Source organism: Venturia canescens, chromosome 1 (genome assembly GCF_019457755.1).
Source record: "Venturia canescens isolate UGA chromosome 1, ASM1945775v1, whole genome shotgun sequence".
In the NCBI taxonomy this organism is placed as follows: Eukaryota; Metazoa; Arthropoda; class Insecta; order Hymenoptera; family Ichneumonidae; genus Venturia; species Venturia canescens.
Genome location: NC_057421.1, coordinates 30,700,311 through 30,716,212, shown reverse-complemented (window position 1 = coordinate 30,716,212; position 15,902 = coordinate 30,700,311). Strand labels below are relative to the sequence as shown.

At 36.9% G+C, this 15,902-nt stretch overlaps 1 protein-coding gene across 13 annotated transcripts in view; it reads left to right on the top strand.

Annotated features, from left to right (window-relative positions):
• Window positions 1–15,902, top strand: part of dnc (phosphodiesterase dunce) — a 423,146-nt gene that overhangs the window by 247,302 nt on the left and 159,942 nt on the right. For 5 of the 13 annotated variants that reach the window (XM_043424743.1, XM_043424751.1, XM_043424735.1 and 2 more), the window contains exon 1: window positions 10,761–11,299. The exons of 7 other annotated variants lie outside the window; for them this stretch is intronic. Coding sequence is in view for 1 of the 6 variants with exons in the window: in XM_043424857.1 (XP_043280792.1) it covers window positions 1,163–1,251 (89 nt within the window). In the remaining 5 variants the exon portion in view is untranslated. Of the gene's footprint in view, window positions 1–763; window positions 1,252–10,760; window positions 11,300–15,902 lie in introns of those variants that run through there. One more of the 13 variants, XM_043424857.1, reaches the window with a different exon arrangement.

Genomic DNA, 15,902 nt, shown 5'->3' with positions numbered 1-15,902 from the left:
ATTGGATTCATTTTTCGAATATTATAATGAAAATTTTCTATTCTTCTTAATCGAATCTATTTAAAAAGTGCGACGCTGTCGAATATCGTAATCTTAAGTTTATCTTGTACTGAGCCATTTTTATCGTGTTCCAATCGATCGTATAAATCACCTCAAAAGGATCTTTCAACCACCGAATGTTCGATTGTTTTTTCTTCGGAAATAATAGTCGATCGAATACTTTTCCACAGACGTTAATTGTGATTAAAGGTTGAGGTGACTCCAATGTGAAAATCTTTCATAGTTTTTTCCGTCTTGTGTTTCCGAACCAAAAAATAGTGCCCTCATTCTCATCTCATAAATCGTCTTCCGAACATCGAGATGGCCACTGTAGTGTCGCATATTCGTGATCTCGCATACACTTACGCACGTGGGAAAAGCAACGGTTCGTTCAAAATAATCTGAGTAGCTCTATAAATACAATACGACGTTCAGTACTGTTTGGAACGTCGCGATGCTCGCATGCTTATTGACTCCGTCATTTTTACCGGAACAAGAGTTGAAAGGAAAAATCTCAGCTTATCGTCGGGTCGTTTTACATCACGAAATGCAATGGTATACGTGAAATTCGATTTCGAAAAATGGCCGGTGCCGTTATCGTAAATTTTTTCATGACAGTTTTATGAACATTTTAATAGATTTTTTATTTTTCCATAAAGTCCATTTTAATGTAATTTAAATGAGTAAAACTTGAATATTTTTCCTGTGCTGTGACTAAGATTGAATTCCTAATGTAAATCATAGGTACAGATTCTTGTACTTTAGCTCTCTCATGCACACAGTGTAAACATTTTTCTCCCTTGAATAGCACATCGCAATGGAATTTATCACAAATAAAGAGTAAAATGATCGCAGCTGACATAATAATTCATACGATAAGATCGTTTAATTTCATGCATGTTCTCTTCAAACGTCTGCAGACGATACGATAGAAAAATTCCTACATAAATGTGAATTGAGAGAGAAAATCGTCACTCCGAATTGTAATGATATGAAGAAAACGTATTGAACAAGGACTTCGATTCTCCACTCACCAACACGAAAATGATATATTGATCCTCGAATAAATGAAATTCTGCGATCGATCTTTGAAAAATATACTTTGAGAAAATAAATCCAAACAATGGAGCGTTTAAGTGTCGCAGAAGTTGCGAGAAGAAAGGATAAGAGACGACGTCGTGGTTGGACAGTTGTCGTCGGCCATGAAATTCGGTGAGTTTATTCAAGAGTCACAATTTTTCAAACGTTTAAGCCGATTCTTGTGACGAAATGAGAAAATGTTTTGAACCTCTTGATATACGTCCCAGTTTCTGACGTGAAATATATCCCTCGTGCGTTAGAATTGCGAGAGACTATGGTACACTAGAAGTACTGATTTACCGGCATGAGCAGAGAAGCTCGTGACACGAAAGTGGCTCCATCGACTGTACGAGCTTAGAATTGCTTGTTTTCCTGCGTAGACAGAGATCGGTTTTACCCAGAGACGTTGGTAAATTCACTTGGAAATCACTATTTAATCTATTATTTGGCACATTCCAGCTACCTCCACCATAGTTTAATTCTGCCAGAAACATCTCTACCAAAATTGATTTATATCCAAAAAATCAAGTCTCGTGAAATTTCTACCAAGATCGAGTACTAATTCATAAGAATTCCACCAAACATAGAAAATCCTTTTAAAAAATGGATTCAATTCCGGCAGTATAAAACTGTCTAATAACAACTCTACCAAAAGCAAATACCTGTGAATGTAGTAGAAAACATTTCTACTACACAAAATTTCTGTCTACGAGTGTAGAAGCTGTGGCACAAGTGTCACCAGACTGTTTCTGTTACTGCCTCTTGCCTTGGTACTATTTTTCATGAATCGCCAAAATTTATAAATATTCATTCATGCGCAAATTTTGTAGGAATAATGACGTCGAGTGCGAGAGACTTCGTTATCGGCTTATTCGTTTAGTTGCCTCAGAAAAAAGGAAACTCATCGATATACACGACACAAATCGATTTATACGATTCTAAATTTATTCTTTCTTTTACTGTTCACTTTAGGTGATCCATTAGTTGCTTCAGAGAGAAAGAGGAAGAGAGAGAGAAAGGAACGACTAAAAAACGGATACACGGGTTACTTTTGGCCATCTTGGATATTTCGAGAAATATAAAAATTACACTTTGATCTCTGATTGAATAGAGAATAGCGTGTGACTCGTATGTTCTTTAAATAATCAAGTCCCTCTGAAGCGAGCGTGCAACAGGTTTTTTATCGAATAGTACAAGTGATAGAGACTATCTTAACTTGACAAAATTTTAAATGAAAATGACACGATGAAGCGAGATCCAGAGATAGAAATATTTTTTATAAAAGCTATTACCGTTATCAATTTTCATCAGTTTTTATCTTATTCGTTTAACCGGTTATCATTGATTCACAATTCCATTAAATTTTTTGGATGATTGAAACAAATGAACCCGTACACGCCACACTCCCTTTGAGGTCACACACTCACCTGAGAATTTGAACTCGGACTTTTCAAAACTTTTTATTTTATCCATCAACGTATGGAGTTAATCTTACAATGAGACTTTTTGAGGGTAACAATTCCTTAGTAATCGATTGGAATCATTGAAAAAAAATTAAAAAATAAACTTTTATTGCAGAAAAATGGCCAAATTGGAGAAAGGAATTTTGAAAGTTCCAGACATTTGAAATTTTCTTGTGTGCAAATTTGCACCAGTGTGGTGTCTACGAGCTAAATCATAGGAAAAGATTATTGTAAGCTCAATTTAGACACGGAGGATCAAGTAGAATTCTACGCGTCGTATTTTGTGCCCTGTTTTCTCAATTTCGCTGGAATCTACGAACGATAATAGCGAATCTACGATCGATGTAGCGTTGACCAACCGACGCTTACACTTTGCGCTAGTCGTCACCTTGCCCCCCGCACGCTATGACAATGAGTGAAGCGTATCATGTTCTCTACTGCCTCGCACTCCATCCAGTTTCTGCTCCCCCCTCCTCCATTGGCTGGCCGAATGCCTCTATCCTCACTCCACTACCGCGCTACAAAGCGAGTTACCTGGGCCAAGTACGACCAAGCGTAAGCGCGCGTGAAACATAAACACGTGATGAACGTAAACAAACCGAACAAATTATCCAAAATCCATTCGTAAATATTCAAATATCACATTTTTTTTCTACACCAGGCGATTGCCATAATTTTAACAATGCACAAAATTATATGCAACGAACTGTAAAAAAAATTATTATCACCCAATGAAATGAAACATCATTTATGGCATTCTCTGATAAAGGTCATTATTTGTGATTTTTTGTAAAAGTTGTTAACCTGGAAAACCTACCTTACCAACTAATGTGAGGTAGTGACCTATTATGACAGAAATTTTATGTGGTAAAAACGGTAAAAATGCTTTCCGGTAGACATTACGTATAGTAGGCTTCTTGAAATTATTTATCTTCATGGCACAGTTTTTACGATTTGTATATTAACAAATAAACATTTTTTGGTAGTCGTTATTAGATAGTTGCGCTATCGAAATGAAATTTAGTTTTCAAAACGAGTTTTTTCATTTGGTGGAGCTGGCACGGGGAAGTATTTGATCATGGTAGCAATGTTATTAGGAGACTTCATTTTTTGTATCTAAATAAATTTTGCTAGAAGTGTTTTTGGTATAATTCAATCTTTATAGAATCGTATTTGGTAGTAATGTAAATATACCTACAATTCGACTAATTCCAGTTGACTCTTTCATCATTTATTGATAAATTAGCAAAGCAAATTCGTGAACCCTCGATGACAGATTACTCAGAGATGTCATTGATCAACCCATGAGACTATCACTGCAATCGTTTCCAGCTCAGAAAAGTATTTCACGAGTTAACCCCAAAAAAATTTCACAAACTCTATTAGTTTCTTTCTTTTCGAGCCATTCTTTCCATTTTCGTATTTTCGTATGTGAAAACAACGAATCGTAATCTACAGTTGGATCTAATAGGTCCAATATTTTCACATTTTCATGTGGAATGCTTGGAACGAATCTACATCAGCACTTCTCTCAAATCGTTACGACTGCCATAAAATACTGTAACTAGGTTTATACGTAGAAAGCAACGAATAGAGCGAAAGAAAGCGAGCAAGAAATGGGGAGACAAGTTGAGAGACAGTGAGCGAGAAACACAAAGCAAAATAGAAGAAGAATGGAGAAAGCAAAAAAGAAAATGGAAATAAAAAAAAAAAAAAAAAAAAAAAAACAGAACGAGCAACGGACGCAGAGATTCGCTCTGAATGTATCACGACCAGACAGCTTACCATGCCGCATCGTTGTAGCCTCTATACGTAACATGTGTGTCGTAGGCTCCGTGTTTCTGTCGTCCCCAGCCAGGATCGAGCAGATTCTGGGCCGTTCTGCCGAGCGGTAGGGCTTACAGATCGATTTCATATTCTCCATTGCGATTGCATATTGCTTTGTCCTACATGCACGAATGTGCTATGAATGTGGGACTGTGCGCATATGTGGTGCCTGCCACACACGTATTATATGCAAGGAGAATCAAATTGGCGTTTTATTCACGAACACACGAACAAGTACGAAACATTCCGACCCGTTGGAACTCTAGTAACAAAATGACATTATTGACAATGCCGTAACAGTACTACGGAACCGCGTACGTATTTGATGCTGCATATGATGCTTGCAGTTTCGCTATGCCTTGATTTATTCCCACACGGCGTGTAATAACTGATTGGCGGAAAACCATTCGTTGGCCTAATGACTTTGGCGCTGGAATAATTAGACGAGTCGATGCATTGCTAAAAATCCACTTGGACACGAGTTCATAATACGATTTAGAGATACAAAGTTCCTAACAAAGATCGTTCCGCTCGATTTATCGAGAAAATGTTGAACTGTATTACCGTATAAAGGATCGTTGTTATTTTGAGAGTTTTCAATTCTGTTTAGCTGAACATGCCGTCAATAAATGTCAATCCTAAATATGGCGAACGTACTTTTTTTGTAATGTTTCGCCTTCCTTTGCACTGTAATAATACACGTCACCAATTATTTTTATGGCAAAATAGCTTGATAATTTTCTCTTTGAAAACGGAATCGTTTTCTATAGTGAAGAATATATTACTTTTGAGAATTCTCAAAGTATTTAGACACCGATTATAAACAGCATAGTAATTTTTCCATTTTGCTATTTTTCGTCCGTTAAATTCTAAACAGCTAAAGTGGATAGCAAAACGTGATGCAAGTGAGAACTATATTTCGTTTTGTTTTCAAGTGTTATTCATCATGTTAGACTAGCACTTACTGATATGTGGAAATGTATATTATAAATTACAAATTTTGACTGTCAGCATAGTAAACTCTATAAGTACACGATTATACACCGAGAATACGTGTGACATTTTACCATACATATAGTTTTTTTTCAGGGTTTCCCGAGCATATACTTTACTATATAAACATTTGGAGCGACTGAAAACATTTTTTGCTATGCTTATAGAGAAAAACACTCTTGAGTCTTTTGAATAAATGGTCTGGGTATTGGTCTTTTTACTATGGTGGATAAAACAATTCTTATTACTTCAATCCAGTACGTCGAGATACTTATTCCTATAGTACTTTCCTCTAAAATTTTCGGCCTCGTTTTCTCCGTGTAGATTATGCCATCCTTTTACTGGATACTAACTCATGAGCCCTGGAAACTCGGTTCGATGAGTTAAGGCCTTGCCCGAAATATCTGGCTGTGACAGTTACATATGTCTATTGACAATATAGGGGACGAATGTATACGAAGCATCATCCCTTAATTATACTCGGTCCGAAGAAGTTTGAGAGGACATAGCACATGTTCAAGAAAACGCCCATTTACGACTTTCATCTGATCGTTATGCTGCCGTTTCGAAGAGCTGTAGGTCACACATATGACAAATAAACGGACGCGCACGAGAAATCGTTAACTTTTCCGAATTTTCCTGATAAGCAAATTTGCATTTCGTCATGTTTTGGCAGAGCTCAAGACACAATCCCCGCAGAAGCCAATTTCAGTTGACATTGAACCTTCCCAAATATTTTTGGTCCACTACCAATATCAGAGTCGATAATCGAGTTAGATTTCTCATATTCTTCGAAAATCTCGAATATTCGCAGAAAAGGCTACATAAAGGAACAAAAACAATTGAGATCTTGACCCATTGTAATTGCGGTACAGACTTGACGTTATAAAAATTTCAGTTAACCGCGAAAGAAACGTGAACTGTGGCATTGGATATGATAAATTCGTGAATCGCGTTAACTTCAAGCGAGATGAATTCGTCGATACTGTCAACATGAATAAGTTATGTAAGCAAGAAGCAGAGTGTGTGTTGTTGTAGCTGCAGCCGTCAAGTCGAATAATTTCTTGTCGTCTTTCGTGAATAACTGTGTAGCTATTCCTCTACGTATATTTTGATCGGAACTTAATAATGTGGGACAACGTGATAAACGTCGGGCTTAGGTCGAGAGCGATACTTCCATAGCGGTGGATCATTTTAATAATTTTTTTATTCATTCGCGGCGAATGAAGGTTTTCGTAACGGCTGCTCGCTTTGGTAAATCATGTGTAGCAGCTTGTGTTATCTCTTCCGCATAATGCATACATGAATAATTTCAGATATTCATGACTCAGTAGACCCTAAAGTTTGCAGATTTGTTTCATTCGGTGGAGACAAGAAAACACGTCTAGACAGATTTGCTCCTGAATGAGATCAATCGTGTGTTGTTTTTCATCAGTTTTTAATGAACCACAGAAAAAAATCTTTTTAGATACAATTAAGAGATTGCTGAGTACAAATCTATTGAGATGTGAACGGATCACAAAAATGTACTATTTTAGTTTTGGAGCGTTGTGTTTTTCAACGAAGGTATCAATAAAATTACGTAAGCTTGGAACGATCTCGGTGTTCAGGGATTATGGAACTATCCTCGTAGAAGATTGTTGGGAATATACTGATGACAGGAATCAGTGGTGGATCTCCTGAATTCAGGGATTCCGGCGGGTCGATTCCTTCGTTTTATTTTATTTTGCATCAGGTTATACGATGATGGGAAAGGAGGATGAAAAAATCACCTTCGTGATTGGAGTTCATTGCACAGACTCGTTTTATAGAACGGGTATGATTGTAGCGTTTTGATTACGCTCAGTCGCTTCTGTCTTTTGTGTTCTGTATTTACCGTCTTTTTTGTACATCGTCAACCGAACGAGCTCAATGTTTGAGGGGATATTTTCGAGATAAAGACTTGTTTTCATACGCGATTTAAAATCGTTCGTACGGTAGGGAAATTTTATTCGTTTGTTGTATGAATCACGGAATGGTTATCGAGTGCGCGTGTTATCTCGCGAGCGTACGATCGCTGCGCAGAAAACCCGAGGAAGAATTTGGCTACGTCACCTTTTAATTACACTCGAGAAACGAGCGAGAAGGAAAAGAGCCTGAAGAAGGGTTGCGTAATAATTCAGTGAACTGTACGCAGGGCTATGCGAAAGGACAGCTGATCAAATGGGAAACGAGCCCGTACCGGATCAAACGACGAGGCAAATGCGTAGAATATAATCGAAAGATCAGGCTCCCAGGAGCGATCGACCTATAGCTGGAGGCTCACGAACGTGCGGGAATTAATGACGTGATATGATGGACTTGTGGCGCGGAGCGTACGATATTTTAACCGAAATTTCCTCCTCAATTACCTTTAACCATTTTAACCCTTTTGAGTAAAAAAACAATTCGACTTCTGTGTGCAAAGATGAATGATTCAATTGACGTTCTAATAATTCCATCACATCGATTACGGCCTTTACAACAGTTACTTGTACAAGGGTATATCAGTGTTCGATGAGAGATTACCCGAAATTAAATCACTGACGTAAACATTCTGTAGTCCATCCTTTCTCATTTTTTTCATATAAATCCGTTTTCAATTAATAAAAGTGATAGATATTTTGTGTTCAAAAGATGAAACGGTGTGTGTGTTAATACGGACTTGTTCAAATGATATTTTTACGAATATAAATTCTGACGAAAATGAACTTTACACGTTCATTCGAAAGGAAGCAAAATGAAACGCCTTCATTTTTTTCTATCGCTGATGGATTCGTGCAAATTCCTATATTAGAACCTTGTGGAGAGAAGATACTGGATAACATTCCAAAATTGATGCATTCGAAAACAGCGTAGGTGTGTTTGTATGCGTAACCGAGTGCAGGATCAGTGTCTTTAATGGGTTTCTCGCCTCAGGGATTCCTCGATTGGTTTTCTCACAATAATCCCTCGAATGTTGGATAAAAGCAGTGACAGAAGAAGCAAGGGGATTCCAGAAGATACTTTTTATAGTACGCCGACGAATTTCCATGAAATCATGCTTATTTCCACCGGTCGTAAGGGCTAGTACAGGAGAAAAATGGAGGTGGAGGAACAGTGGAAGGGAGTCAGAAACAGAAGGAAAAAGAAGGGCGAGAGAAGAGAAACTTTCATTAGACGATGTGTAGCATGTCCAGTAACATGGAAGCGTTCTGCGTTCGTTATCGAAGCTTCCGACAATAACAGTGAAAAACAAAAATAAAAGAGAAAGTCCTAGAAAAACGAAAAACGAGAAATTTCTTTTCTTCCGGGTTGCACTTTTTTGCCCTTTTCTCCTCCAATTTAACTTAAACGACGAGTCAGCAAGTTTTCTTCCTAATAAACCTAAGTTCATCGTTCATTGTTTCACTTTTTTCCCCTCTTCATGGCGCTGCTCCGAACACACCATTATTTTATATCAGCCACCTGATTCCCCTTATTGTGACGAATCGAAGGTTACATCAATGTGTCATAGAGATTCGTCGCTCTGTTTGAATATAAATTTAAGACTGAAATCAATTGCATGAAAATCGAACATCCGTCACATGCTCGTTGCAACAGCATGAAGATCTGACTGGGACTACTCACACTCAAGTGAAAAAAAATTATTTCATAGATCGATTCATCGTTTGACTCCAAGTCCCTGGAAAAATTTCCGGTGCCCCAATTGATAAGGTTCACGACGCTGAAGTTTCCAACGTTGGAGTCCAACGAAAGGAACGAAAAAAATGTTTGTTATTCACCAATTTTTTATTTCACGAATCGTTGGTGCAGCTTGAAAAACTACGAAATGCAAATTTGGCAGGGAATAAAATAGGAGAATTACTGGAATTATTGGAGATTTTTTTTCGATCATTTCGTTGGACTCCAACGTTGGAAACTTCAGCATCATTAAGGTTCAGTTACATTTACCGTCGTGATTTCGTCTTATTTTCTTCAATAAGTCTCGAGAAAATCTTCATCAGGTGTTTTGTTCTCTGTTTTTTGCGGATCACATCGTCTGAAAATCGACGCGTGCAGTTGACGAAATCCGTGACCACAGTACCCGCACAAACAGAAGTTATCGTAGTTTCTCTTATACGTATTAGAAGGTCAACAAAAATGACAAGAAGTTTCCGTTTTCTCGGTGCCTCAAAAAATTCAGATAAAACTAAGATTTCGTTTATCGGAATTCGATAACACCCGCCGTAGAAAAAAAATATCAGGGATAAATTACACCATCGCTTTTATCATTCTTCGATCGACCAGAACGGCTGAAATACGCAGAATTTCATTTACCGTTTAATTTTATGCCTATTTATCCACATCTTAGAGCAATTACAACTAAAAATCACTATTTTTTTTACCTCCCCTTTTATGTTTATGCTATCGCGACTGGTTTTATGTTTTAACACGTTCTTCACAATTTACGTTACATCATATCATTTTCATGAACAAAGGAGTGAGACGCTTGTCACAATTTGGTCCTTTTCTCATCTGAGTTTTGTTGATACCACGTTTAAGCTTACGTGGCCTGTGAAAACATCCTGGTTGTAGAAATTCTCTTGTTTCCACTCATCTTATATATGAATGTTTATAAATGTATGTACCTCCAACTATGACGCTCATATGCACGTTTTTATGCGGCGTACGTATCAGGTGCACGCCACGGTCTTTAACGCTAAAGAACGCGTAGCCACAATATCACCAATTTGGGTTCTCACGAGTTTCATTCAAACGAAATTGCTTCGTATCTCAATGCTCGCTTTTTCTTTGCGTCCTCATTCCTTCGTTTTTTAATTATTTCGCAGTTTAACGAGAAGAAAAGAAGAGTTAAAACAGAGTGGAAGAGAGTAACGTAGAGCTCGCTGGATAGCCCGCTTTCACTTTGGATTCCCCATCACGATAAACTCTCAATCAGTGCTTTTCCATCAAAATTGAAAAATAAAAGGCATCGCACGCCTGAGAAAGCTGGAAGTGGGCTAACTCTATGAATATCCGATCTTTTGAGTTATTGATATCATTTCGTACATGTAAAAACGATCGATTTCGATTATAATTGAAAAGGTTAATAGTGGGGGGTTTGAGTCTTCGTAAAGTTGACGAAATTTCGACTATCCGACAGAGGAAATCCGGCTAGACCGTCGTAACAAGATCTCTCATCATGCACGAGTGATTCAGTGCTGATCTGGGAGAGACATGAATTGAACTTAAGGAAAAAGCGAGAAGAGAGGAAGCGAATAGTGTTAAAGAGAGAAGGAGAAAGCACACCCGGCGCACGATGTTAGGCAAGTGTGATATAGAGTACGCGACAGGGCAGCGAATCTACTGGCTCAGTCCAAGAGCACGCGCCACGTCGTTCGGATGTTTCACTTGCCCCGCTTGCGCTTGCTCTTGAAATCGCGTTAGGTTCGTAAGAAGAACCAAAAAAAAAAAAAAGAAATTGCGACACGGAGAGGCACGAACCCAAAAATTTCTTAAGAATCTAAAATGGAGTTATTTTGCATGAAAGTTAAAAAATAAGTAGTTGTTTCATCGATTTAATGATTCAATCGAATTATTTGATTGACGAAAAAAAAAAATTGGAATTTTTCGTGAGACGAACTGCGGGAAGGAGGATGAACGAGTAAATGAATAAATGTGTAAATAAATAGGCCATCGTTTCGTGGCGTAATTTCAGCGGTATCAATAATTGTTCTTTTTTATTCCCAATGTGAGTGCAAAAAAATGTTTTTCGAATGATGCTTGAAAATTAGCAGTGTTAAAGTGGATTAATCGGTTCGTTTCGAAAACTTTCGTGGTTCCTCGAACTTTACAACAACACCAACTGTAACAAAAGCTGATAAAATTTTGTGTCGATGTACGTTGAAAAATTACAGGTAAATAGAGGTTCAAATTTTCACTTTTTATTTAAAAAAAAAAAATAAAAAAAAACGAAAACGAAAACTGAATAAAAATGGATGATGCAAGGAGAGTAGAGTCATGAGATACTCCAACATTTTTTCTTTTTCATAGTTTCAATAACGTTGACCAGCTTAACGCGAGAGTTTATAAATGTATATAAATGTTGGATTTTAAATCCCGAATACGTGCTACGTTTCTCTTCATCAAATATGACCGAAATAATGAATCTCTAATCATACGGAGATGACGATTCGGATGAATAGCATTTTTTCTACACTTCACGTAATACTTTCATCTCCGTGCATCACAACCAAATTTATTCGTTTATCCAATGTTATAATTTATATAATTCGTCAAATATTTAACAATGTCGAGCACTTGGAGTCAATAGTTGTGACGTGTTTAGGGATGTGAACGGTCATGACAAAATCGTTAACCAATCGACAGCTTTAATGCGACGCTGTGCGCCATGCTTAAAGTCTTCCGCATTCGAACGCTTAGGCCTCGATTTTTCAGGGGACTGTAATAAGTTTGCTCGAATGTATGTCTTCGATCGAATTATCGTTTTTCCAAACTATTCCGTACAAGATTCTTGCTCGTTGAATTCTTCTGAAGGATGATGAAAATAAAAAACGAAAAACATAACTCAGCCGTGTTTCAAGCAGTGACAACAGAATGAAGTGCACTCTTCTTGAGATAAAGGAACTGTGACATTCTTTGAGTCGCGTCGTCATTTGCTGGAGAGGATTTTCATGCTTTAGTAGACTTTATCTACTCAATGAACCCTTTTCTTGAAACTTGCTTCTCTTTGTACTCAAAGAATACAGGCTTATATGATCATGAATGTAGTTGTTATTTTTTTTTGTTGAGAAACTGCCACAAAATTACGTGCATTTTTGTATCAACCCTAACTTTCTATTATACTGATTCACGTGAAATTCTCAATGGAATCAATGGACATGTCACATATTTTTAATGGAATTTTTTGAATTCTTAAAAAAATTTTAAAGTTGAGGGAAAATAATGTTGATCGTGATACAGCAATGATTTATTTTGGCAGCATTAACTAGACGTTAGTTTGAATGCAAGCAGGATGCTACTTCGATGTAGTTCGATGGAGTTGCTCTCCGTAAAATTGTCTGTAAATTTCATTGAACAAACATTTGTACAGCAGTTCATTATGGAAATGTAATCACGTGATATTCGCGTAATGTGATTTGGTAAACTCAGACTCGTTGATCAACTTGATTCCTGGAGAATTACTGTGTAATTTTGAGATTGACGACCGTAGCTTACGTACGAAAAATAGTAGAGGAAATTATTTTTAAAAAACGTCGTTCTCCGTGGTACATATTTACCAACATTTATACTCAACGAAACGCTAAGAAGTTTTTTTTTATTCGTCGAAAAAATAACTTTGACATATATCAATTTTGTTTTATTTTTCATTCGTTGAAGGTTCACATGCATAGAAAGGTATAAATTGAAAATCATAAATTTTCAAAAGAAAAAGTTCGACCAAACGGTTCACGATCTGGCTTTTCAGAAAAAAGTGAACAAATAGTGAACACGCGTATAGCAGAAAACGTTGCATGAGTCTGCGCTTTGTTTATTCGGTATCTCATACATTTTTTCACCAACACTTTTCCATTAGATTTCTCTGTGTGACGTCAACAAGTAAAGAGAATTTCATCACCGTTAATTAGTTTGATATGAACTCGATTACTCGCACTGAAAACAGTCTCAGTTCTGATGAAATTATTAACGGCTGCCTTGTTTTAGCAATTTTCGATACCGCGAAATTGAACGTAAAATATTTTAATTTGAATGTATCAAAAAGCAAAAGCGTTGCATCAACAATCAAACGTGGATCTCTCTACTTTGACGGTGATCGTTCGATGCTATTCAATTTTCTAATTACGTAGAAAAAGGTTTCGGAATAAAAGAATAATATACTCAAATACTATGTGCAACAGAAGATGAAAAATTATTGGAAAATCCTAACATTTTAACGAACCATCGATAACCATCAATCTATTCACTTTCATATAAGTGGAGCTCGAATCATGAAAATCGAATTGCACCATTGAACGCAACTACATTTGGTCTTCCCTCTCCACTCTCAGGATTGCTTTCAGTTTGCATTAAAATTATGCTTAATTATCGTATCCGTGCGGTTTCGATTGTTAGTATTTTCGATTTACAAGCGTTTCTATAATTAACGCTCACGATTAGTTTTTTGTTCATTTTTTTTACTGCTGGTTCTAAGAATACATACATAGTTGGAAAATAGATTTCTTCAATTTTTCATAAACCGGATGCAGCGTTCCTTCGGTTCATACATTTTTTTGTATGAACTGTGATGCAATTCGGCTGAGACATAATCCAATCGCACTAGTACTATCATGTGTGCAATATTTTTTTTGCCCTGGACTCCAAAATCCGATATTCCAGACTATAAATAACGCAGTCAACAAAACAACAATAGTCCATCGTTCGCACCGAGAACTACGTCCACTCACGCATGGATCCCGTGAAATTCGTTACTACACGAGGATAAATTTACGAAAAAATTACTAAGTCACTATAGCAGTTTTGGATAACAGATTTAATCATTGTACGAGGGTATTTTTAGAACAAGTTTCATAAAAACGCCTCGGGTACGCATGGAATTCAATATTTTCTCGTGTCATGGGGATAATTAATGTTCCGTTGACATCGAATTTATGATCGAAGGTAAAGCTGAGAATCTCAATTCTCCCGGCGAAGTAAATTTTTCATTATCTTAGAAAATCTCAATAAAATGTCGCAATCTTAAATCGTAATAAAAGAATGAAATTGAGTAATTAAATTTTTCAAGTTTGTATGTTTAAACAAATATGTACTACTGAAAAATTCCGTGAATATTTGTCGAAGGCTTATTTGAAAGAGAACGAATTTTCAACACAACGAATATATGAAATTCATTTCCAAATTTTCCGTCTTCTCCGTTCCTCAAACGTACGAGATGCGCACGCATAGACGTTAATTCACATTATCTTCCGAGTTTCTGGCAAGCGTTCAACTATGTGCGGCTCAGCGATATATAGACGCACATATTAAGTTTTTTCGCATTTGTGAAAGTAATTAATAATTTTAAATCCGACTTAATTATTATTTGAATAGCGCTCTTTCAAAGTAAACAATCTGTACTAAGCAGATATGGGTGACGTTAAATCTCTGAAGAGTTATCGATTCTTCGAGAAGAATGACAGGAAATAGAAGGGCTGAAATTGAGGATGAAAGAGAAAAAGCGAGTTGGGATAAAGGGATGATACAAACATGCACAGCCAAGAGGGTCGACGCCTGAGGCTCCCGGAAAATGTGGAGCACGTCATAAAACCAGATCTGTGTGTTTTCCGATCAAACTTGTTTAGATTTTTCAATTTCCAGGGCCTCTTTTTGCTTTACATTTTTATGTACCTTTCTTAAATTCCATTTATCCGATTGCTTTTTTCCATCGTCTCAAACGTGACTATGACTGAAATGTATTTGAATACAAAATACCTTCCCATTATTTATGCAATAAAAAAGTTCAAGACTAGTTGGTATAGAAGTACGGTGACGCATTTTATATTGAATAAACTTTTATAACAGAGGAGATATTTTTCACTTCAATTAACGACTATTCAATCGTTCTGAAGTCATAATTTTCTGCATTTCCTTAGTTAATTACCACTTCAGGAAATCCAAACGATAACACAGAATTAGATTTTTCTCAATCAGTCGAAACAGCATTGATTATTGTTATTGATTATTTCAAGCAGTAAAAAAGGATAATTTGTTTAGCTCCTCATTAAACGTGATTCTGATTTCAGCATCGAATGAATAATCATTGCACTTGTGTATTTTTTCTATTTGTAAAAACACCCTCAGTAAAGTGAATAGAATCGTAAAAGAGTGGCACTGGACTGACATGATCCGGAGCTCTATGAATTGTTGATAAATGCAATGTAAAAGAATAAATGGAAATTTTCCGGCTTCTCTTGCGCTGCGATCTACTGAATCTTTTACAAAGGGAAAAAGGAAAATAGTGTCGGACCTATGTACTAGAAACTGCCGGAAGAAAGAAAAGTAAAATAGCCTGATGGAATGAAAAATCAGCATGTGTCAAAAACGGAGAAAAAAGTAGCAAATGAGGAAAAGTGGGAAAAAGGAGAGAAATTCACGAGCAATCGAGAGATTTTTTCATACGCTTATAATATCTGCCTAATGGCATAAATCCAAGATTTTCGATCTACCGCTTCAATATTTTATTCCCTGTCGTGGGAGATGAGAAACGCTGTGACATCAAAGGATTCAAAGGATTTCCCGTTTCAACCGTCTTCTTCGTCCAGTTGCATCTTCTCCCCTCCATAGACTCACGTCATTGGCTGATACCACCACGGATGTATACATGCATCTGTGCTCATATATAACGTATCGGGTGAACCGGAAAAATTTACGGTACCCAAGAATCCAGCCTGTGATTTAGGTGGCTATAGAGAGCACAGATGATGTTTATCAGACCTCATTGCGGAACTGACGTCATCGAGTGTT